The sequence below is a fragment of the Mauremys reevesii genome, linkage group 21 (genome assembly GCF_016161935.1).
Source record: "Mauremys reevesii isolate NIE-2019 linkage group 21, ASM1616193v1, whole genome shotgun sequence".
Taxonomy (NCBI): domain Eukaryota; kingdom Metazoa; phylum Chordata; order Testudines; family Geoemydidae; genus Mauremys; species Mauremys reevesii.
Genome location: NC_052643.1, coordinates 20,071,428 through 20,096,917, shown reverse-complemented (window position 1 = coordinate 20,096,917; position 25,490 = coordinate 20,071,428). Strand labels below are relative to the sequence as shown.

At 43.2% G+C, this 25,490-nt stretch overlaps 1 protein-coding gene across 4 annotated transcripts; it reads right to left on the bottom strand.

Annotated features, from left to right (window-relative positions):
- On the bottom strand, positions 1–25,415 carry PARK7 (Parkinsonism associated deglycase). 4 transcript variants are annotated; one of them, XM_039508748.1, is made up of 7 exons: positions 24,950–25,415; positions 9,872–10,046; positions 7,971–8,072; positions 7,212–7,271; positions 5,472–5,541; positions 2,325–2,411; positions 1–524 (listed from the first exon to the last, which is right to left on the bottom strand). In XM_039508748.1, exons 2-7 carry the CDS (start codon positions 9,959–9,961, stop codon positions 364–366), a joined length of 570 nt encoding a protein of 189 aa, XP_039364682.1. In that variant the 5' UTR covers positions 9,962–10,046; positions 24,950–25,415; the 3' UTR covers positions 1–363. The 4 variants fall into 4 exon arrangements, with proteins under 4 accessions (XP_039364682.1, XP_039364684.1, XP_039364683.1 ...); XM_039508750.1 differs by lacking the exon at positions 24,950–25,415 and adding an exon at positions 17,128–17,522; XM_039508749.1 differs by lacking the exon at positions 24,950–25,415 and adding an exon at positions 17,149–17,522.
- Between the last annotated feature and the right edge of the window lie 75 nt (positions 25,416–25,490).

Sequence of the window (25,490 nt, the reverse complement as noted above, 5' to 3'; positions counted from 1 at the left end):
TCCATTTTTTAACAGATTTCCTTTCCTTTTTATTTAAGCAAGCAAACAAGCTTCAGAATCAGATGAACAAAAACTATTAAACAGATAACACTATTGTTAGTGTTAGATCTTTCTAGTGCAGAAGTTTCATTAGCTACCAGATCCATTTAACTCAGCTTCTTTAAAAACAAAACCCATTGGCCTGTGTATTATTCCAGTTCCTAATATAAGTGTGACTGCTAGTCACATCAATGTTGTGCTAAATGAGTTCACCTCACAGATCTATGTTCTGCATAAAATCTCTTTTTGGTTATTCTTAAGAAGAGAAACAAGACACTTTCCATCTCAGTTTGTGTTCTCCTTCCCTTCATCAAAATTTCTGTACTAATCTTTCAATATAAGAGGAGCCTTCACTTGATCAGCCACTTCCTTCCCCATCAGTATTTCAACAATAGCCAGGCCAAACTCAAAGCTGGTGCCAGGACCACGGCTGGTGAGAAAGTTCCCGTCCTTTTCCACACGGCTTTCAGAGTACTTGTAGTGTTCTTAAAGAGGAAAACAGAACACAGAAAACGTTCAGGTTGATGCAGCTCATGCACAACACCAGTAGCAATTTGGCAAATTCTTCCAGACCTGCTGTACTACTCAGTACTGTTAGCCCCAAGTGTTCAAAAATCATGAGTCGGGTCCATCAAAATCATGAGATTTTTTAAAATACATTGTGTTCTCTCTAACTTCTGACTTTCAAATCTTTAAAGCTTTTCTTTATTATCATGAGGCTTAGGATTTTTTTTTTTAATAAAAGCTGAGAATCTCTCCCAAACACATGCTTATGGTCAGTGCTTTAAGAAAAAACCACAATAAAAACCTCACAGTAAACCCCTCTCCTTCTCCCCCAAGAGCTGACAACACTTGTACTGCTAATTAAGACAGTATGTGCTTCATTAATTAATGCCTGTGGCCTGCAAACCTATCTGCTTTTTGTGAAAGCTCTAACGTATTACACTATGCTTTTAGACAGTCTTGGAAATTCATCATATTACACAACAGAGTATGCTACAGTGATTTCCATTTAAATCTGCAATCCCTCACAAAGGTTCACGTATCCACTTCATACTGTCTGTGAAGGGAATGGCTTTGATGCTGCAAGGCAATGAGGTGAAAGGGATGTATATCTTGTGTTCAAAGTCCATATTGAATGTTGGCATAAAGCAGGTCATCTTTCCAGCATAAGCCATTATTCTTAAGACTTTAGGAATTAGTGGCCATTACTGGCTCCAGGTGAAAATGTGCCACTAAGCCTCACCTTGGAAACAAATCCCAGGTTGGAGAAGCCAGCAGCTAGTGCCAAATGGAAGACTATGACCTTACCCGGACCCCATTCTAGGAGGAGGAAGGGACATGGTTCAAATTGACCAGGACTGTAACTTATTGTATTTAGACAGGACACCGGGTAATATTTTAATCAGCGCTATAGTGATGTATGGATTTGCAACACTAGTCAATAAGGAAAATAAAACAAAAGTCTAATAAGTATTAGAGGGGGAGCCGTGTTAGTCTGGATCTGTAAAAAGCGACAGAGTCCTGTGGCACCCTGTAGACTAACAGACGTACTGGAGCATGAGCTTTCGTGGGTGAATACCCACTTCATCTGACAAAGTGGATATTCACCCACGAAAGCTCATGCTCCAGTACGTCTGTTAGTCTATAAGGTGCCACAGGACTCTGTTGCTTTTTAAAGTCTTATAAGTTTATACTTACCCCAAACCAACATATACCCTGATAACAAAAACCATCAACTCTGAGAAAGATTTAGTGTGCCTCTTAATTCTCAGAGTATGTCTAGAAATCACAGAATGCCTCTATAAACTCACTGTTAGGAGATTTTCAAGCTCCCTCTGGGAGGGAAGTGGTAGGTACCCTTCCCACCTCCATATTTCCCCTTTTCTGCTACACTCTCTTCCACTCCTTCCATTTAGTGGTGAGAAAGTGCAATGAGAAACGTGCATGACATGCTTTCCCCAAATACCAGCACTTTGCTACATGAGAAAAATATCACCCTTTGACAGCTAGGGTTTCTGGAAGGTAAGAAGGGTACCATTTCAGTTTGGTTGCTGGGTTTTTTTTAGGTAAGAATTCAGAAAGGGGAGAGCTGGCAGGCCTCAAGTAGGAGAGGAAAATGCTCCTAGAAGTGTTTTGTTGAGGTTCTCCTCCCCCAAGCCCTTCTTTCTGGACAGCGTTAATACTGAAGGGCACGGGTCTATGGATCCATTTCCTCCACAGTATTCAGGACAGACAAACACTAAGTTTAACACCTCCATTTGCCTTTTAATAGTCATACCTACCTCCTTTCATCATTTTATCTTTGGCCAAAGGGTGTGTTGTAACTTTCCTCCCAAACCCTATCCCATGTGCCATCAGGGCAGTGGGACCTGCAAGTAATACAAAGTGAGCCTGTCACTAGTGTAAACTCATTTGGAGACAAGTACTTTTCAACAAACATTCAAAGAATGAGCCCCACAAAATCCCAGGAAAGGCCTAGCATGGATGCATACACAGTCTAGGCCCACATGAGAACTATAAAAGAGTAAATGCAAGGCCCCAACAGAGAGATACAGGTACATGGTGTCCTACATTTCCTTTAAACAAAATCAATTTGTCATGGGAGAGAACGTATATCAAAAACCAGAAAGTTATTTAGCTCTAAATCTTTGAATAAAAACTATTGTCTTGCAGATTAAGTGATCACTGTATTTGACTCTCATTTTCTACAACAAGTCAGTCATACTGCTAGGATATCTGCTTAACTTGGGAAAAAGAGGCAGAATGTGACATTGAAGAGAGAGCTGCTAATAAGGATTAATTACAAATATTCTGGGGAAAACCTCACAGTTGAGTCATCTGTGTGCCAAGTGCCCAAGGAAGGGTATTAACATACAATATCTTAGCCAAATCATGGGCTAGCAGCTGTAACTTTTTTATTTGTAATAACAGCATTTAGAAGAGGAGATAACACTTCCCATTTGAACTGAATTGAGGAAGGAATGTGGCAGAAAGTTATATAACAAATGACCTGGAAAAAACCATTATGGGAATTCCAGAAAATAATATTTGCCTAATTTACCAGTTTCTGTTTGTTGTTCAAGTTCGACTCATTCATGGGCCAGTTCCAGGAAAGAAACAACTTTTGTGTTATTCAGCTAGAAATTTGCTTTGCAAACAGTTATAATTAAATCAGTGACTCTTTTCAAGTGAACTTCCATTATTATGAAAGGTTTCCTTTACACAACTGTTGAAAATTCATATTGATTGTTTGTAGCAAAAGCAGGAGGATAAATAGAAAACTACTATCCCTCAAGTGTAAGGAAATTCAAAACTCTGCAGATCCGTGGGCTAAGGCATCAGATAAATCTAGTGATAGCAAATTAAATGACATTCTATACTTCCACAGCACTCAAAAGAACAAAGACGTATCAGAAACAAAAGTGAAAGAGGCATTCCAAAAATGCATATGATTACACTAAATATGTACATTTTATACATGTCAGTGGGCAGAAGGAAATTACTTATCAAAGCCTTCTCCTGACCACCACTTCAGCTAGAGTCCAGCTAGTAGAGCTGGCACTTGCTTATATTACTTTTCATACCCCAGACACCTCAAAGCACTTTATAAAGCAATGAATAAGATACCTGGTCATGCAATCTGTCTAGGCAGCCAGGCCAGGTCAGAATAATTCTCATTACCACTGCCATGTGGATGAGGAATGGTGAACCTGTAATCTTATATTTACAATTTTTCTTCCAAAACTAAAGGGCAACAGAGGGCCACATTATTTTGTCTAAGAAATTTCTATTGACTGTGTACTGCCAGCAAATAGCTCCTAGCAGAGAGACTCCTAGCATAAGCACATATTTTATAGAACATAGAATATATTCATAGAATATATTGCCAGCAACTTACCAAATTCACGGTCCATTTTGGTCAATTTCATGGTCATAGGATTTTTAAAAATCCTAAATTTCACAATTTCAGATATTTAAATCTGAAAGTTCATGGTTCAGAAAAGGTTCAGAAAAGGGCAACTAAAATGATTAGGGGTTTGGAGAGGGTCCCATACGAGGAAAGATTAAAGAGGCTAGGACTCTTCAGCTTGGAAAAGAGGAGACTAAGGGCGGGGATATGATAGAGGTATATAAAATCATGAGTGATGTTGAGAAAGTGGATAAGGAAAAGTTATTTACTTATTCCCATACTACAAGAGCTAGGGGTCACCAAATGAAATTAATAGGCAGCAGGTTTAAAACAAATAAAAGGAAATTCTTCTTCACGCAGCGCACAGTCAACTTGTGGAACTCCTTACCTGAGGAGGTTGTGAAGGCTAGGACTATAACAATGTTTAAAACGGAACTGGATAAATTCATGGTGGCCAAGTCCATAAATGGCTATTAGCCAGGATGGGTAAAGAATGGTGTGCCTAGCCTCCGTTTGTCAGAGGATGGAGATGGATGGCAGGAGAGAGATCACTTGATCATTGCCTGTTAGGTTTACTCCCTCTGGGGCACCTGGCATTGGCCACTGTCGGTAGACAGATACTGGGCTAGATGGACCTTTGGTCTGACCCAGTATGGCCATTCTTATGTTGTAACTGTAGAGGTCCCAAAAAGGTCCCAACACCCAAAATGGTGTTGTGGGGAGGTTATAAGGTTATTGTAGGGGGTGTCATGGTATTGCCACTCTTACTTCTGTGCTGCTGCTGGTGGCAGTGCTTTCTTCAGAGCTCGGCAGCTGGAGAGCAGCTACTCCTGGCTGGGAGCCCAGCTCTGAAGGCAGAGCCACCGCCAGCAGCAGTGCAGAAGTAAGAATGGCATGGTATGGTATTGCCACCCTTACTTCTGTGCTTCTGCTGGCACGGCACAGCCTTCAGAGCTGGGTGCCTGGCCAATAGCTGCTGCTCTCTGACCATCCAGTTCTGAAGGCAGTGCAAGAGTAAGGTTGACAATACAATGACCCCCCTACAATAACCTTGCGACTCCCCCATGACCCACTTTTGGGTTGGGACCCCCAGTTTGAGAAACACTGGTTTCCCCCATGAAATCTGTATAGTATAGGGTAAAAAGTACACAAGACCAAAGACCAGATTTCATGGCTGTGATGTGTTTTTCATGGCTGTGAATTTGGTAGGACCCTATATATTGCATTTCACTTTGTATTTTACAGCAGCTAACCCCACACCAGTAACGTTGACAAGAGGCGGCAACAGGAGTGTTGGCAACTTGTAGTTAAGCTTCACGCTGTTTTACAGAGTGCCTCACGTTAGATTATAGCTCTTCTCCCACCTCCATTTGAATTTTATGCATGTTACATTTACTGTTGCCACTGAGCTACTGAGACACAACAGCACTGAAAAAGTGTTTGCTAAAGGACGCAGCTGCCCAGACAGTCCTTGAAAGCAGCCACGTAGGTGACAATACAAGATATTTCATTACTGTACCTGCACAAATAGCAGCAATTAGGCCTTTTCTGTTCTCCTGGTCCACTAAAATGTCTTTCACTGCAGGAGACTGCACAAAGACATAATGTAACATTAAGTAATTATTTAAAAACAAAAAAACCCACCCACAAATCATGCTGCACTGTCTGTAATAAATACAGAAAATAGTTAATTATGTAGAGAAAGTAGATCAGGAATTTTTGTTTTAGTGTCATGAGACAAGGAACAGTCAATCAAAAGGTGAAAAATTCAAAACCAATAGAAGGAAATACTTTTTTCCCCACAACATGTGATTGAACTTTTGCCACAGGAAGTAGCTGAAGCCAAGAACTCAAAATGATTCAAAATGAGACTGGATATTAAGAATATCAGAGTTATCAACATAAGTAACATTTTGGAAGTTATATTAAACTTCATGCTTCAGGGCTTAAGCCAATTGTTAACAATACTATGAGAGACAACGAGATCAATTTGCTAGGTTAAATTATTCCACATCTACTTAATGAGTGTTTTTTATTAGGGCTGTCAAGTGATTTAAAAAATTAATTGCTATTAATTGTACTGTTAAACAATAATAGAATACCATTTAAATATTTTGGGGTGTTTTCTACATTTTCAAATATATTGATTTCAATTACAACACAGAACACAGAGTACAGGGCTCACTTTATATTTATTTTTATTACAGATATTTGTGCTGTAAAAAAAACAAAAAAAATAGTATTTTTCAATTCACCTCATACAAGTACTGTAGTGCAATCTCTTTATCATGAAAAGTTGAATGTACAAATGTAGAATTATGTATAAAAAATAACTGCATTCAAAAATAAAACAATGTAGAACTTTAGAGCCTACAAGTGCACTCAGTTCTACTTCTTGTTCAGCCAATCGCTCAGACAAACAATAATGCTGCCCGCTTCTAGTTTACAATGTCACCTGAAAGTGAGAACAGGCATTCACATGGCACTGTTGTAGCCAGTGTTGCAAGATAGTTACATGCCAGATGCACTAAAGATTCATATGTCCCTTCATGCTTCAACCACCATTCCAGAGGACGTGTCCATGCTGATGATGGGTTCTGCTCGATAACGATTCAAAGCAGTGCAGATTGACACATGTTCACTTCCATCATCTGAGTCAGATGCAAGTATTTGTAATAAAAATAATAATAGAAAGTGAGCACTGTATACTTTGTATTCTGTGTTGTAATTGAAATCAATATATTTGGAAATGTAGAAAAACATCCAACATATTTCAATTGGTATTCTATTATTTAACAGTGCAATTAAAACTATGATTAATCGCAATTTATTAATTTATTTTTTTAAAGTTAAATCACGCACGTTAACTGTGATTAATCGACAGACCTAGTTTTTATACCTTCCACTAAAGGAGATGCTAATGGCCACTGCTAGACAGGATACCTGACTAGATGAACCTTAAATTGGATCCAGTATGGCAATTCCTAATTTCTTATGGCATCAAAATACTTTATATCCTGTTCAATAATCATTTACAACATGTTGCATCTCCATACTACAAATGTATACAACAGAGTACTTCCCCATTTTTACACAGGATAACTCCGGTTAAGACTGCAGCTGCACTGCTTACCGTGTTTTTGTTTGTTTGTTTGTTTGAAATGTTGGACTGAATTTGCTGCAGTAGCAGGAGAATATAAGCAACACTTATAGATATATGGGCAGGCCTTTGAATTATCTTCAGGTTTTATGATTTTACCTCTGACAAATTTTGAGCTCCTAGGTTACCACCTGGCAGGACCACCACATCATAAGGCCCCTAAATAAAGAAAGAAATGCTTACTTAGCAGAATTCTACAGGAGAAGAGCATGCAAGTTCACACAGGAGTTTGTCTTTATGACTGTTAAAATGTACTAAAATGAGAAGCAGAGGAATTCTAACTTTTCTGCTTCTGAAAGGCTCTTTACGCAAAAGGAAGTCTGATGAGCGACCAAAATATTTCACCTAATGGAGCTACTAGAAAAACCACTGTTTCGTTTTCCATACACCAGGCCAAGAACTGCTGGAGAAACTTGTTTTGAAGCAAACTTTGCCTACACAAATAAGTATTTGTGGATGGGGGAGTTTAAGTGCTCCAGAGTGTGACTGACAGTTCTGCAATGTGATGATAGGTGCTATGCTGCAAAGCTCCCTAAGCAGCACTTCCTTCCTGAACAGAAACTTTCTGTTGTTCCAAATTATGCTATTTTGTCAGAGAGTCTGGGTAACATGTACAGTAATTTTGGAGTTAAACATTTTACCAAGTCAAATACCTGGACAGAATGTTAAAAATTGTGCAAAACTAAGATACTGTGTTGGAGGACAACACTAGAAGGGAGAGAATTAAATTATGTGTCCCTGGGTTCGTGCAATGCTGCTGCAATCAGTCAAACTGGGCGTTACTAATAACCTTCCAACTCCACTGTGAACCTGTGAAGAAGGTCCTGTTAAGCATTATGCTAAGTCAGCATGACAAACCTCTTTTCTGGCATCTTCTAGACTGGCATCAGGACAAATGAAGACATCTCGGCTACACTGCACTGGATCTTTTCCTGTTAAACCTGCAATAGTCACCTTGATCTGACAGAAAAACAGACACCATTACAACAGGAAAATGCACTGCTTTAAGGGGATGCAGATGACAATTCTGAAGTTGTATGCAGGTGTATTTTGTTTAAAAGATTATTTAAACCAAGAAATAGTAGAAGCTGTAGAGAATCAGACTAAAACCAAAAGTTTCCCACCTCAAAAGTAAAATTAAATGAGAAGTACCTGCAGTAAGATTAGTTATTTGAATCTGGAAGGTCTAACAGATGTATCACATAATCCAGCATTCAACGAATTTCTAGATTAAAGTAATGTCAGATTAAGGAGGCTGCTAAATGATCCATTATCTGTTTGGTCCTGGTGCACAGGACACTCTCTAAATCTGTTTATTCAGCTCCAGACTCCTTACTCTCAGCTACTTGGTCACAATTCCATAGACGTGCACAGAACTCTGTAGGTATAAAATAAGGAAAGATCTGTGCCCAAGGAGCACCAGGACAAGGGAGTGAACAAATTAATGGGATGAAAAAGAAGGGGAAAGGTAGAATTTTATTTTGGCTGTTTCATGTGCATAGATTTGGGGTTCTGGTCATTAAAAACTGAAAAGTGAGAATTTAAATCTTATTTATCACTCTTGCACCTGATCAAGATCGGATTATTGCCGATGCACAGGTGATAAATTGGGAGCACTCTATGGGTGGTAAGTGACAGACTGCTAGATGAAAGCAGAGCTTCAAGGAGAGATTCGAGTGAGATGATCAAGGTCGTTAGCTTGATATGTACAAAGGGGTCTAGTCATCCCCCCCAAAAAAGAAAACTCTCTCCACTAACACAGGAGTTGCACATATTTTGAGGGGATGATAGACACCTAAATACCTGCCCTAGTCACTGCTAGGTTCACAACTTAAATGTCTTTACATTGTTTGGAACACATTCATTTTAATATGGCTAAATGTAAATGAATACATCTAGGAACAAAGAATGTGGCCATACTTACACAATGGGAGACTCCAACCTGGGAAGCAGCGACTCTGAAAAAGATATTGGGGCTGTAGTGGATAATCCCACCCAGTGCAACACTGTGCTCAAAAGGGTTAATGCAATCTTTGGATGCATAAACAGGGGAATCTTGAGCAAGAGTAGAGAGGTTATTTTACATCTGTATTTGGCACTGCTGTGACTATTGCTGGAATACTGTGTCCAGTTCTAGTGTCCACAATTCAAGAGAATGTTGATAAATTGGAGAGGGCTCAGAGTAGACCCACAAGAACAATTAAAGGATTAGAAAAGATGCTTTATAGCGATAAATAGATTGAGCTACTTGAATCTATCTTAACAAAGAGAAGGTTAAGGTGTGACTTGATTGCAATCTGTAAGTACCTACTTGGGGAAAAATATCTGATAATGGACTCCTCAATCTATCAGAAAAAGATGTAACACAATCCAATATCTGGAAGGTGGAGCTAGCCAGATTCAGATTGATATAAATTTACGCCTTACTTCCAATGAGAGTAATTCACCACAACCCTTGGTAAATTGTTCCAATGCTTGAATCTCCATCACTGACAATTTCTAAATCAAGATTGGATGCTGCTTCTAAAAGATACATTTTATGGCCTATTGAATCTATGAATTCATATTCTGCAGCAATGAGTACTTGTGGATGAGTGAGCATTTGTCTTTCACGCCACAAATAAAAGGGCCCGGGTGCATGTTCATCCAGGAGGCCATTGAATAAAACAATCTCTCCATCACTGAGGATTGATTCAAGGTGAGAATACTTTTGGTTTCCACAAATGGTCATACAAAGTTCTAGTGGTTTTCATACTCACTCCAGCCCTTCTCATAACATCAGTGGGGATAACCGTTTCCATCTCCTCTGCTCCTTTAGCCAGAATCACTAAGGCTCTTTTTGAGGCCATGTTTTAACAGCTTTAAGGTGTACTTCTGATTTTCACTGGGCCCCACCGCTGCACTGAAGCTTCCAGAGTCCAGAAAGCAAATAGTCTGCTCAAGGAACAAAGAGAGCCTGTTAGAGGGCGAATCCCCTAGACCAGAGGTTCTCAACCTTTTTCTTTCTGAGACCCCCCGCACGCATAACATGCTATAAAAACTCCACAGCCCACCTACACCACAATAACTGGGTTTCTGCATGTAAAAGCCAGGGCCAGTGTTAGGGGGTAACAAGCAGGGCAATTGCCTGGGCCTCATGCCACAGGGCCCCCCCACAAAGCTACACTGTTCAGGCTTCAGCTCCCACTCTGGGTGGCGGGGATCAGGGCCCTGGGCTTCAGCCCCTTGCAGTGGGGCTTTGGCTTTCTCCCCTGGGTCCCAGCGAGTCTAATGCTGGCCCCTATTGGAGGGCCCCTTGAAGCTTGCTCGAGGCCCTCTAGAGGGTCCCGGATCCCTGGTTGAGAACCACTGCCCTAGACTTCATCATGAGGTGGTGATTGAGTTTTGTAAGAAGCCATTATTTCTACTATACTGCATAAGAAATTTATGAAGGACCTAGATCATTTTGTTTCAAACAGATTATTTACAATAAAAGCCTCTTCTTAGAGAGGCAATTCTTGTGCCTTATTCAAATGTTGCCCAATAGCAAAATGCACCACAGAATAATACTGTTTTGCACTTCTGTACCATGTTTAATTGAAAGGATCTCAAAACAGTCACAATTCTGTGAATTATGCCACCATTATTTTACACAGAGAAACTACAGCACAGAAGGGTTAAACAACTTGTCCAACAGGATACAGTGCATCAGTCCAGAGTTGGGAAGAGAAGCCTGGTCTAATCAAGAATGTTACATAATATATATTTGCCAGTGTTAATGTTTAAAGTGAACATCAGATTTGCTTTCAGAGTGCACACCCACAGAGATGGGGAGAGAGATTATTGACTTCCACCTGAGGTCTTCTTTACAACTCATATTAGAAGGGTTTAACTACATTTTAAACCCATATTTGGTATTTAGTTTCTGGACAGCATGATGCAGGAGGAGTTTCCTGTGATTTGTAATGATTCTACCCATGTCTTCACATGTCTGATTAATATGTTTTCTGGCATTTCCCAATCTCTGTGGGGAGGAGGGTGGGGAAACTGCCCTGAAGTGACTGAACAGAACAAAGGAAGATTCTTTTAAGAAGTTAGGCTCCAAAATAGATATTTAAGACTAAATGGGCAGCCAGATTTTCAAGAGAATCTAAATGAAGAATATTAAGTGGCACATAAACTACATATTAAATTCATGTTTATGGGACAAATCTTTTGTTAAACACAACTTTCTGATGACCCAAAAGTCACTTGTAAGATGGCAACATTGATGACCACTGGGAATGGAGGCATTTCACAATTCACCCACTCTGTTTAGTAGGGATTTTTTTCCAGTAAGGGGGTTTCCACCCAAAAATGTACATATAGTCTGGGCATTCTTTATAAGAAAAAAGTGTTACCCACAGTCACCTAGACAAATCTGGAGGCTAGGGGAATAGGATTTGTTAAATGTAATTTTATTGTACTCTGCTTTGCTTGGTTTCTTCAGCAGTAGCAGCAATTAGTGAGCAACAAGCCATTTTCTGTACACATTCACAAAAGACATGGCCAAAGAATTGTCTCTTTCTCTACTCTGGACTTAACTACCATTACCTCTTTCCACAGGAGCCTATAAAAATACTTTTAAAAATACACACCGAATACTTCTGCTACAGAATTCACTATCACAAGATACCACTGAGGCCAACAGTTTAGTATAATATTTTTTAGATTAGTTTATATGCTTAAGAATGGTCAAAAAGACAGAATATGAGGGATATAAAATCTTCCTGTTTCAGGGCATAAACCAGCCACCAGTTAATGGGATTAAGAAAAAGCTTCCCCTATAGGCAGATTTAGGGAATAACTGTCTACTGCACCTTCCTCTGAAGTACAGTATGTGGTATCCAGCCCGTCAAGAGACATGATACTAAATTACAGTAAATGGACCTCTGGTCTAATCTAGTATAGTAACTCCTAATTTGTTATGGAGTTTTATTTTCTGCCAACTAAGTACCAAATCCACTGAGCAAGTAAACTGACTCATAGCAAGAACTTCCAGGCACTGTGTCATTAAGGAGTGCTAAAATAAAAGAGCTGATACTTTTCTTCAAAAGAGCCATAAGAATCTGCAAAACTCATTTTCATGAGAAATTGGCTAACTAATAACAAATAGGTTGAAGAGTTGTCAAGCATGGCTCATGTAGATATACACACACATGACAAATATAGAAGCTGTACACATTTTGTTTGTATTCCTCCTGTCATTTATAAATTTCTTATCTTCAGAGACTGCACATTCTTTGGAGTAACCTCTATGTCCTCCTCTGAGGGCATTTGTGTACAGTGCCTAGCACATTGTGGGTGCTACCAGAATAAAAATAATTATTATTCATGGAGATTGCAGAGCCAAGTTACTCAGAACAAGTCCTTGATTTAGCAGGATGAGTATGCACGGCAAATAAATCTATTATCCTGCTCCCTCTGTAGTCTCATGGTGCCAATTTTGAGCAGGCACATCCTACTATTCCAGTGGCAGCCAGTAAATTAAGATCATCCTCCCTATATGGGTAAATGCACATTTCTGGGACCAATGACTGCTGACTGGTGCAATTAGGAAAGGCAGCCCCTGGAAAGCTGGGAACAAGATGGTGTCCTTTTAAGACACGAACCCAAATGCAGATGGGAAAAATACTGTACGTGAGCCAGAAAATAAATACATTTTAGTGGCTTATGAACTCAGCCAAGCTAGACAGAATATCTATGTCTCAACAGCTATTTTTAAATGTAGGGGATGAGGCATCTGAATGCACAAGATTAAGTTTCAGAATGTATAAACAAAAAACAGGAAGAGGAATAGCACAAAATTATACTGCAGAGTGATCAAGACCACAGTGCCAGCCAGAAGAGATAGTAAAGGGATTTGTAGCCACAGGCGTGCGGGTGAAACTACAGAGGGTCAGACCCTGAACCTACACGGTCTCAGGCGGGCAAGGGGGCCGTTTGTAGCCAGCCCACACCCGCACGGACCCCCCGACACACGCACCTGATGGTTCGGGCTCCGGGGCCCTTAGCAGCCGGGATTCCGGCTCACCCCCTGGCGTCCCACGGGCTCCGCGCCGCCTGCCTCGCTCCCGGCCTGCAGCGGCGCGGGGACGGTCCCTGCGGCAATAACGCGCAGCGTCCTGGGGAAGGAACCCAAGGGAAAGCTCCGGCCCGGCCTGGGAGCGCGCAACCCCCGGGCAGCTCGGGCGGGCGGAACCCGCTTCCCTCCGGAGGGGCCTTTTATTGGCCGCAGGACGCGCGCTGCTCTCGCAGGGTTGCAGGCTGACGCTTGCTAGTGCACACGCCCCAGACCGTCCTCTGACAGACGCGTTTGGTAATTTAGCATTTTGCTTTAAAATAGTACAATATAGATAATTTCTGCTCCAAGTTCTCTGTCCTCCCTCCAGGATAAATGGAACAGTCCTACACCACCCCCTAAAGGACATGCTCTTCTTGTTAACCCATTTCTTGCCAAAAACACAGCAGAAAGGAAAGTAAGTAATAAGGAAACCTGACTTTTAAGTACTAAACGTTTCCAAATCGCCCATATTTCCATGTACAAGAATCAAAACGAGTGCCTGAATATAAGCAGAAGATTACACCTAGGGATGAAACGCTGCGAGGAGGAGAAAGGACAAATTAAGACACATTTGGCACAAGGAATGAAAATGTTTCACCCCTTTGCTCAGAAGTGAGGCATTTTACTAATGCTTATATTAGTCATAATTATATCAGGGTTTGAAAATCCTCTTTCCCTAATGACGTTAACATTTATTTTATTTACTAAAATGTAAAGGTGAACAGACAGCACAGCACAATAAAATAAATGCAAAGAATAAAGAACTTACCAGGCTAAATATTAACTATGACTATTATTATTATATTTCATGTATATGTAGACAGAAATTAGGGGAAATGAGAAACAACATATAGTATTTTCTCTTTTTAACTTAATATGCTTGTCAACATACAGCTAACCTTTATCAGAGAATGTGCCAAAAAGACAAACCCCCCAGCCATCAAGCCAATCACACAAAATAACTCCTTCCCAGTTAGAACTAAAAATGAGAGACCCAATGAGACAGTAAACACAAGGTGCACAAAGAACAACCAAGGATAAGCCTATCTAAATAAATAGAACTGTATCTGACAATGCCTACGTTTCCTAATATGAACTCCCTCAGGGAATTGATGGGTGGAATCCCCTGGGAGAATAACATGACGGGGAAAAGGAGCCCAGGAGAACTGGCTGTATTTTAAAGAATCCTTATTGAGGTTGCAGGAACAAACCATCCCGATATGTAGAAGAATAGTAAATTTGGCAGGCGACCAGCTTGGCTTAACAGTAAAATCCTTGCTGATCTTAAACACAAAAAAGAAGCTTACAAGAAGAGGAAGATTGGACAAATGACCAGGGAGGAGTATAAAAATATTGCTCAGGCATGCAGGAGTGAAATCAGGAAGGCCAAATCACACTTGGAGTTGCAGCTAGCAAGGGATGTTACAAGTAACAAGTCAAGAAGGGTTTCTTCACGTATGTTAGCAACAAGAAGAAAGTCAAGGAAAGTTTGGGGCCCTTAGTGAATGAGGGAGGCAACCTGGTGACAGAGGATGTGGGAAAAGCTAATGTACTCAATGCTTTTTTTGCCTCTGTCTTCACGAACAAGGTCAGCTTCCAGACTACTGCACTGGGCAGCACAGCATGGGGAGTAGGTGACCAGCCCTCTGTGGAGAAAGAAGTGGTTTAGGACTATTTAGAAAAGCTGGACGAGCACAAGTCCATGGGGCCGGATGTGCTGCATCCGAGGGTGCTAAAGGAGTTGGCGGATGTGATTGTAGAGCCATTGGTCATTATCTTTGAAAACTCATGGCAATTGGGGGAGGTGCCAGATGACTGGAAAAAGGCTAATGTAGTGCCCATCTTTAAAAAAGGGAAGGAGAAGGATCCGGGGAATTACAGGCCAGCCAGCCTCACCTCAGTCCCTGGAAAAATCATGGAGCAGGTCCTCAAGGAATCTGAAGCACTTAGAGGAGAGGAAAGTGATCAGGAACAGTCAGCATGGATTCACCAAGGGCAAGTCATGCCTGACTAACCTAATTGCCTTCTATGATGAGATAACTGGCTCTGTGGATGAGCGGAAAGAAGTGGATATGTTATTCCTTGACTTTAGCAAAGCTTTTGATACGGTCTTCCACAGTATTCTTTCCAGCAAGTTAAAGAAGTATGGGCTGGATGAATGAACTATAAAGTGGATAGAAAGCTGGCTAGATCACCGGGCTCAATGGGTAGTGATCAATGGCTCCATGTCTAGTTGGCAGCTGGTATCAAGCAGAGTGCCCCAAGGGTTGGTCCTGGGGCTGGTATTGTTCAATATCTTTATTAATGATCTGGAGGATGGCATGGACTGCAGTCTCAGCAAGTTTGCAGATGACACTAAACTGGGAGGAGTGGTAGATACGCTGAAGGGTAGGGATAGGATACAGAGGGACCTAGATAAATTAGAGGATTGGGCCAAAAGAAAGAGTGCCATAACAAGGGCGAGTGAGTGAGGCACTTGCCTTGGGTGCGCAAAGCAGAGGGGCGCAGGGACCTGCTGCTGAATTGCCACCGAAGAATGAATGAAGCAGCGGCAGCAATTCGGCGGCAGGTCCTTCCCTCCGACTCAGGGACCCGCCACCGAATTGCCACCAAAGAGCCTGGAGTCGGCCCTTGCCTTGGGCACAAAAATTCCTTGTTACAGCTCTGAGAAGTAATCTAATGAGGTTCAACAAGGACAAGTGCAGAGTCCTGCACTTAGGATGGAAGAATCCCATGCACTGCTACAGCCTAGGGACTGAATGGCTAGGAAGCAGTTCTGCAGAAAAGGACCTAGGAGTTACAGTGGACGAGAAACTGGATATGAGTCAACAGTGTGCCCTTGTTGCCAAGAAGGCTAATGGCATTTTGGGCTGTATAAGGAGAGGCATTGCCAGCAGATCGAGGGATGTGATCATTCCCCACTATTCGACATTGGTGAGGCCTCATCTGGAGTACTGTGTCCAGTTTTGGGCCCCATACTACAAGAAGGATGTGGAAAAATTGGAAAGAGTCCAACAGAGGGCAACAAAAATGATTAGGGGGCTGGAGCACATGACTTATGAGGAGAGGCTGAGGGAACTGGGATTGTTTAGTCTGCAGAAGAGAAGAATGTGGGGGGATTTGATAGCTGCTTTCAACTATCTGAAAGGGGGTTCCAAAGAGGATGGATCTAGACTGTTCTCAGTGGCAGCAGATGACAGAACAAGGAATCATGGTCTCAAGTTGCAGTGGGGGAAGTTTAGGTTGGATATTAAGTAAAACTTTTTCGCTAGGAGGGTGGTGAAGCACTGGAATGAGTTACCTAGGGAGGTGGTGGAATCTCCTTCCTAAGAGGTTTTTAAGGTCAGGCTTGACAAAGCCCTGGCTGAGATGATTTAGTTGGGAATTGGCCCTGCTTTGAGCAGGGGGTTGGACTAGATGACCTCTTGAGGTCCCTTCCAACCCTGATATTTTATGATTCTATGAACTGTATCTGGTATATAAATATTGATTTTAATATTTCATAGTTATGCTTTGTGACTGTATTTCTAATAGGCTTCCTGAAAAGGGGCTATTTCTATCTGCATGGTAATGAAACAGTCTCCAAAAGTTGTGGAAGGCCTTCAGAGAGACTGAGACATTACATAAAACTCCTAAAACACTAAGCTCCTCAAACCCATATCAAAAGTGTTCCATGAAAACGGTGAAAACCTTGTATTAAATGCATACCAGCATCCATGCCAACATTAAAAGAAGAAAAGAAATAAGAATTTAACAAGTATCAGAGGGGTAGCCGTGTTAGTCTGGATCTGTAGAGTATCAGAGGGGTAGCCGTGTTAGTCTGGTTCTGTAGAAGCCTTAAGGTGCCACAGGATTCTTTACTGGATCTGTAGAGAATTTAACAGAAACTGGTATAAGGGGGAGAAATGTTACTGGATGCTGTTAGGTGATTACCCTGGTAAAGGAGGGTGGTACCTGTCCAAGCCATGCCTGGCTCTAACCAGCACTATTTGGATTGCCAACCAGGGCCTAGCGTCGATGATGGGCGCACATAAGGGTGAAATCCTGATTTATTGCTCCACAGACTGGGCTTTAGTGTCACTTTCCACAGGCAGCCAACTCCTGGGCACCGAAGCCTCCAGCCAAGAGAGCTGCATCCGCGAGAGGTGCAAGCCCCGCACCGGCAGTGCTGCCGGGGGGGGCCTGCACAGATGGCGAGGCGGGGAGCAGGGGGGCGCCCCTGGCCTGGGCCTCACACTCAGCTGGCGCGGGGGGGGCAGACTGAGGGGCCTTTGAGACGCCTCAGGTGGACGCCTGAGCCCGAGCACCACGCGTGACGCGGTGCTGCAGGCTCGTGACCTTTACGGGCGATAACGGCGGGCTCCTGTGCGGGAAGGGCGTGACCTTTAGCCGGGTTGGGGGCGCTGACAAGTCGCGCGTCGAGCCTCTCTCGCGTCTGAGGGGGGCGTCGGTGACGTCACGCGCGGCGGGAGTCACGCCACCTCCGCAGCAGCAGCCCCGCCCCCCTGCTGATGGTCAGCGCTGAGTCAGGGCGGGCTCTGCAAAGGCGGGCTGGGGGCTGCTCGGCCCCGCCCACGGCCCAGTGAACCAATGGGGGCTGCAGTAGGCGGGCCGCCTCGCGAGGGGATGCCGCGAGCTACCAGAGAGCGGCTCCGCTGAGGGGCGGGGACGTGGAGGGGGCTCCACCCCTCCCGCTGGGGGTGAGCGCGCGGCCCTAATCCCGCCCCCGGGGCCCTCCGGATCCATAGAGGACCGGTCCGAACGGCCCCCGAGTTGGCATCAATAGTGTACTATACCCCCCCCCCTCCATAGGGGACCAGTACACACCGCCCCCGAGTTGGCATCAATAGTGTACTATACCCCCCCATCCATAGGGGACCAGTACACACCGCCCCCGAGTTGGCATCAATAGTGTACTATACCCCCCCCAATCCACAGGGGACCAGTACACACCACCCCCGAGTTGGCATCATTATGGGTCAGCACTACCCCTGCCCCCAATCCATAAAGGATCGGTATGCACTGCCCCCAAGTTGGCATCAATGAGCACCAACCCCTCCAAGATCCATAGGGGATCAGTCCACAGTTCCCACCAGTTGGCATCAGTATCAGCACTACCCCCCAATCCATAGGGGATCAGTATGTACTGCCCCCAAGTTGGCATAATTATCAGTCAACACCACCACCCCAATCCACAGGGGATCGGTATGCACAGCCCTGGAGTTGGCATCAATAGGATCGGTATTAACCCTTCCCTCCACACACACTCCAACAAGGGATTAATAGGGGACAGAACTAATCTCCCCCCAGGGGAATTAATATAGGGGCAGTGCCAATCCTCCCTTCCAGATAAGGTATCAATATAGCATTATCCACCCCCCTCCAGGATGCTAATGTTTCTTCTGTTCTGAAGCAGACTTTCTCCTCTCTTCAGTTAAAGTATTTCTGTAAGCATTCCATTATTACCCTGTGGCATCCCTTTCATTTTCCAATTGATCAATAGTCTGAAAACCATTAATTGAGCTCAGAATAAGAGTTGAAAACAAACATGATGGATCCAAATTTTTGTGTGTGTAATCAGGTGCTTGTTTTATGAGAGAGAAGACTTGCTAAATAAACTTTTTTACTTTAGCTCATGAATTCTAAGGAGCATCTCCTTTCTCAGTTCCCTAAAAGAAGAGTGAACTTGCTAAAAAGCTTCCTAGAAAATCAATGACTTGAAAAATATCAAGTTAGTTAATATTTATACAGCACTTTAAAGTTTTCCTTTCAGTTGGCTAACGCTTAGGATTGTCAAGATATAGGATCAAGTTCTGCACAGACTTACACCACATTGATTGAGGCAAGATAGGTGAGAGATCTTTTATTGGACCAACCCCATTGAAAATAAGGGCAGAATTTAACTTAAAGAGCACTATGTAATTGGAAAGTATTATTGCTCAGAATAAATTCTGACATAGAGCACTAGTAAGTGTAAATTATGATTAGTATTCATATTAAGCTATACAAAATCTGTAAATCTAAACATGATGAACAGTTTTCTTTTGCTGTCACAGTGCACGTAAGTCTGCCATACTGCTGCCTTGCATAGAAAAATGTGCTAAATCTAGTGATGGGAAGTCAGCTGCTTCACTTCTGCAAGAAGGGTCACATTGCAGCCCACAAAATGTCATTCAGAAATTGAGATCAGTGGTAGTTAAATTTAACATAGTTCTGACGTATTCACTTTTTTTCATTTGAGGACAGATTAGAATTCATGGTGATAATTTTAATGTTATGGGGGTTGTTAGCAACCTATGCAGTGATTAACACTCCCACAGCTGAATTTCTGTGATGCAGTTCATGGGATTTCCCAGTCTGCACAATCTGCTAAACACTCATAGCTAAACACTCATAGCAAAACACTGTATTAACTATAAGCGATGTGTAGCGTATGGTACCTTGTTCTTCCCTGGAAGCTACTTTATTTTGGCAGTACCCTATATATAATACTGACAGACAGGTTATACATGCATCTGGTTACTAAAAATGTGCATTTTCAAAGCCACCTAATGAATTTGGATGCCCAATTACTATTAATGGGAACTGATTGTCCAAATGCCTTGAGTCTTTGAAAAACCTCAGGCATAAAGTTTACTAATGTTATACTTTTGTACCTGATTTGTCACTGTAAATGACATAATAAGAAGGGCATTTGCAAACAGGTTCAAATTACAGAAAATATTTTAAAATTAAGCTTGGATAAAGGTCCTTCACATCCTTAGCACAATAGCATGCTTCACTAGACAGAGGAATGATTGACATTTCACGATCAAAAGTATCATACACTTGGATAATTTAATTAAGAAAGAATAGCTAATTCTTTTTGGATCACATCAGGTAGTGCCTGGAAATGAATAATAATAAAAAAGTCCCCCATTATATTTATATTTAAGAGCATGTAAAGTACAGAGAATATGAAGCAACAGAAATCCACTGTGAAAATTAGAAAAACCCCGTTTGACTTTATCACAAAATCAAGAGATGGAAGGTGGCTTTATACCATGAAACACTTCAACATCATTAAAGTGCTATGTAATCTATGATCATTTATTACTTCTTCCTATTGCCTGCAAATATTTCGAGGAGGGGTATACTTCTGGTTAAGATACCGAGCTGATACTCGAGAGATGGATTCTATTCTTGGCTGTTCTACAGCTATAATTTGCTATTTAATTTTGGGCAAAACACATAAACCTGGATTCAGCAAAGCACTTATCCTTAATTGTAACCAGGGGTGGCTCCAGGCACCAGCGCAGCAAGTGCGTGCCTGGGGCGGAAAGCCGTGGGGGGTGGCGTGCCAGTTGTTCTGAGGGCGGCCGTCAGGCTGCCTTCAGCAGCATGCCTGCGGGAGGTTCAGCGGTAATTCAGTGGCGGGTACACCGAAGGCGCAGGCTGGCGGACCTCCCGCAGGCATGCCGCCGAATCCACTTTACCAGCAGACCTCCCGCAGGCATGCCACTGAAAGCTGCCTGATTGCCATACTTGGGGCGGCAAAATACATAGAGCCACCCCTGACTATAACTATGGGATTTAAGGATGTGCTTAAGGACTTCTTTCTGGTTAACAGGTGACTTCTAAGCAGGGGCGGCTCCAGGCACCAGCGCTCCAAGCGCGTGCCTGGGGCGGCAAGCTGTGGGGCCCCGGGGCGCTCTGCCAGTCGCCGCTAGGGCGGCAGGCAGGGTGCCTTCGGTGGCTTGCCTGCAGAGGGTCCACTGGTCCCGCGGCTTCGGTGGACCTCCCATGCTTGGGGTGGCAAATTGTCTAGAGCCGCCCCTGCTTCTAAGTGCTCTAAAATCCACATTTTCCTCAGATATCCTTAAAAGTTGCTGTGACTCCTGTGGGGTATGGGGTAAGGTTAGTATAAAACCATAAGAATGGCCATACTGGGTCAAACCAATGGTCCATTTAGCCCAGTATCTTGTCTTCTAAAAGTGGCCAGTGCTACATGCTTCAGAGGGAGTGAACAGAACAGGGCACTTTATTGAGAGAGCCAAACTGTCGTTCAGTCACAATCACTAGCACTCAGAGGTTTAGAGACACCCAGAGCTTGGGGTTTCGTTCCTGACCATTTTAGCTAATAGCCATTGATGGACCTATCCTCCATGAACTTATCTAATTCACTTTTAAACACTGTTATAGTCTTGGCCTTCACAACATCCTTTGGTGAGGAATTCCACGGGTTGACTATGTGTTGTATGGAGAAATGCTTCTTTGTTTTAAAACTGCTGCCTATTCATTTAATTGGACGACCCCTGGTTTTCATGTTATTGTGAAGGGGTAAATAACACTTCCTTATTCACTTTCTCCACACCATTCATGATTTTATAGACCTTTATCATATTTCTCCCCCCATCATCTCTCTTCTAAAATAAAAATTCCCAGTCTTATTAATCTCTCCTCATATGAAAGCTGTTCCATACCCCTAATAATTTCTGTTGCCCTTCTCTGTAATTTTCTCATTCTAGGACATCTTTTTTGAAATGGGATGACCAAAACCAGGGCTGACCTTAGGAAAAATGGTGCCCTGGGCGAATTTGTATTTTGGCACCCTTTCTTTGAGTTTGCGAACTGCAGTGTGGGGTCCAGGGTGTGAGGACCAGCTCCTGGCCCCGGAGCCAGACAGGCTGCACAGTGAGGTGTTTCTGAGCCCGGGGACTCCTCTGGTCATACATCCCCAAACACCAAGCAGGACAGAAGGTGTGCAGCCACTACCTATGCCCGCAAGAAGGGGCAAGCCCTGCTGGCTGTACATCCCCACCAGGCTGGCAGCTCCAAGTGGCATTACCCACCCCCAGCCCAGCTGGCCAAGGGCTCCAGCCCTTGGCTCGCCTGCACTCACCCTCCACTCTGGCAGCCCAGGTCCAACAGCTTACTGCACTCACATGGCACCTCCCTGACCATGGCACCCACCTGTAAGGCCATCCCTGACCAGAACTGCATGCAGTATTTAAGTCATGGGCATACCATGGATTGATATAGTGACATTATGATATTTTCTATCTTATTATCTGTTCCTTTCCTAATGGTTCCTAACATTGTTAGCTTTTTTGACTGCCGCTGCACATTGAGCAGATATTTTCAGAGAACTATCCATAATGACTCCAAGATCTCTTTATTGAGCAAAAACAACAAGGAGTCTGGTGGCACCTTAAAGACTAATGGATTATTTATTGAGCAGTAACAGCTAATTTAGGCCCCATCATTTTGTATGTTTAGTTGCGATTATGTTTTCCAATGTGCATTACTTTGCGTTTATCAATGATGAATTTCATTGGCCCATTCTTGACCAGTCATCCACTTTTGGGAGATCCCTTTGTAACTCTTGCCAGTCATCTTTAGACTGAACAATCTGTTCAACCTCGTATTTAGCTGTTACACTCTAAGTACCTATCCCAAACCTGAGGTTGAGCTCTGGGTAGCTCAAAAGCTTGTCTCTTTCACCAACAGAAGTTGGTCCAATAAAAAGATATTACCTCCCCCACCTTGTCTCTTAACTATTTTGAGTAATTTTGTATTGTCTGCTAACTTTGTCACCTCACTGTTTACCCCTTTTCGAGATCATTTTTGAATATGTTGAACAGCACTGATCCCAGTACAAATCTTTGGAGACCCTGCTATTTACCTCTCTCCATTCTGAAAACTGACTGTTAATTCATACCGTTTGTTTCCTATCTTTTAACCAGTTACTGGTCCATGAAAGGAGCTTCTCCCTTATCCCATGACTGCATAATCTGCTTAAGAGCATTTGGTGAGGGACCTTGTCAAAGGTTTTCCCGAAAGTCCAAGTATACTATATCCAATGGATCATCCTTGTCCACATTATCCCTTTACAAAAATCATTTTGGCTTTTCCTCAACATAGTGATCCAAATTTGGGATTGGGGGCTCTTGTCAGAGGAAGTGGGAGGGCAGAGGTGGGACACTGGGAGGAGTGGACATGAAGGTGAGTGGCAGGAAGAGAAGAAGGGTTTGGAGCAAAGGGTGCCTGTCAGCCTCACATTCTCGCCTCCTGTATGTGTGCTGGGATCTTGGGGAACCTTGCCACCATGCAACAGTAAGTATCTGGGGGGCTCTGTCCCACTCAAGGTCAGAGCCCCTTTCCCTAGTCCCTCATGTGATAATCAGGAGCTGGGGGCCCTTTTTGCTCTAAAGGGCTCTGAGCCCCTCTCCCTGTCCCCTTATGTGAGCTGGTATCTGGGGAAGCTCTGCCTCCTGGTAAGAACAGGCATGCTGGGAGCATGCACCAAGAACACATTGCTGAGACGGGGGTGAGTAGTTGAGAATGGGCATGCTTGATGCATTCACAGGTTCTCAAGCACTGGCATGGGGGAGCAGATATGAGAACACCACTGAGATAAGTGGAACAGCTCACATTTTTCAGAGCTATTATTTCGGGCTGCATTTATCTACCTGGAACATTCTCATTCAGCTGAGAACATCACATTGAGATGAATGAGCAACTTCACATCTCTATGAGCTTCCTATGCTGCAGATGGCTATGTAGAGCCTTTTCATCTCTCTGTACCTCAGTTTTTCCATCTGTACAATGGGGATAATGATGTTTCCCTCCTTGGTAAAATGCTTTGAGACCTATTGATGAAAAGAGCTATGAAAGAGCTAGGTATTATTATTATTATTATTACTACTACTGTTACCTGGCCACAGTAGTGTCTGAACTGCACACGTACATAATTACAACTGCCTAAATGACCACTAACTCCTACCAATGTTTCTCTTTCTGTTAAAAAAAAACAACCAAGCACTAGAAACTCACTGACAAAAAATGTAACTAATGCTGAGTTAAAGTTGCCTGGTGGTATCTCATGCCCTTCCAGATTGTAGAGTTCTGCTGAACTCTATCTTAAGGTTTTGAAAACCAGACAATACAAAGTTTAACATCCATGCAGCTTTAACTCTGCCATCTCTAAGCGATGTTACGCGATATTGATAAAACACATACTCACAGGCTTGCCTGTACATTGTACAGGAGCTATCTACACCTGCCCTACCCTCAAACACTTAACCTACTCCATTGAAACATCACCACATCTGGTGCATTTTACAACACTTTCACCCTTACCTACAATACCATCTAACACTATATTCACTTACCCTTCATTAAAATCACAGACCACACTCATCTCTCATCCTACTGCTGACAGTTCCCTGGCACAGAGACCCCTGTGCCCTTCTACTAACAACCTACACAACACAGCTGAACAGGGCCGGCTCCAGACCCAAGCGCACGCTCGGGGCGGTGTCCTGCAGGAGGGCTGCAGGCGGCTCCGGTGGAGCTCCCGCAGGCATGCCTGCGGAGGGTCTGCTGGTCCCGTGGCTCCGGTGGAGCATCCGCAGGCATCCCTGCAGGAGGTCCACCGGAGCCGCGGGACCAGCGACCGCCAGAGCTCCCCCAGAGCGTGCCGCCCTGCTTGGGGCGGCGCAAATCCTAGAGCCGCCCCTGCAGCTGAAGTAAAGCATACTGAGTCTCTCAAGGTACACATGTACTTCTTTCCATTGATCACACAGACATGGATCAGGAAAGGGGCTCAAACACACACCCTCCCAGATCACTTCATATAACATTCACAACTAATCCTTCCACTAGTCAATACAACTATACCTACTATAGCAAATGCAGCTGTCATGTACACAGATGATTTCCAGGAGCTATCACCAGCTCCAGGGAGGCAGAGATAAGGTTAGTGGGCACATACCTTCACTCTGCATTTCCTTGTTTTCAGAAGTTTTGAGTTTTGCTGAACTTGATGTTGTAGAAGGCACACGATACCACCAGGCACCCTTAAAGCTGAGTTAATGAATGTTTACATCAATGAATTATTGAATATGTATTTAGGAACCTATCTTTAGGAACAGATTTTTAAAAATATTGGCTGATATATGTAAATGCATCTGGGCAAGTACTTCAGAGTGTGGCAAGGTTGTAGCTTTTAGTTAACCCAGGATACCTCCTGTTCTCACGTTTAGGGAAGCTTCCTAGGGGCCCAGTATATGGGAGGGCCAGTTTGTCAACAGCAGAGATTACAAAACAAAATAAAAAAGGCCCAGTACCTAGCACAATGAGGACTTGGTCTAGGACTGGGACTCCCAGGTGCTCTGATACTACAAATAATAGTGAGGTGAGGTGTGGTGAGCTGAAGCCAGAGGTCACGGTGTCTGAGCCTGCTGCCATTGGGCCCTTCCACTCTAGGGAATTTTACAAAAAAACCATTGGTGCTGAGGCGGGCTCATCTGAAA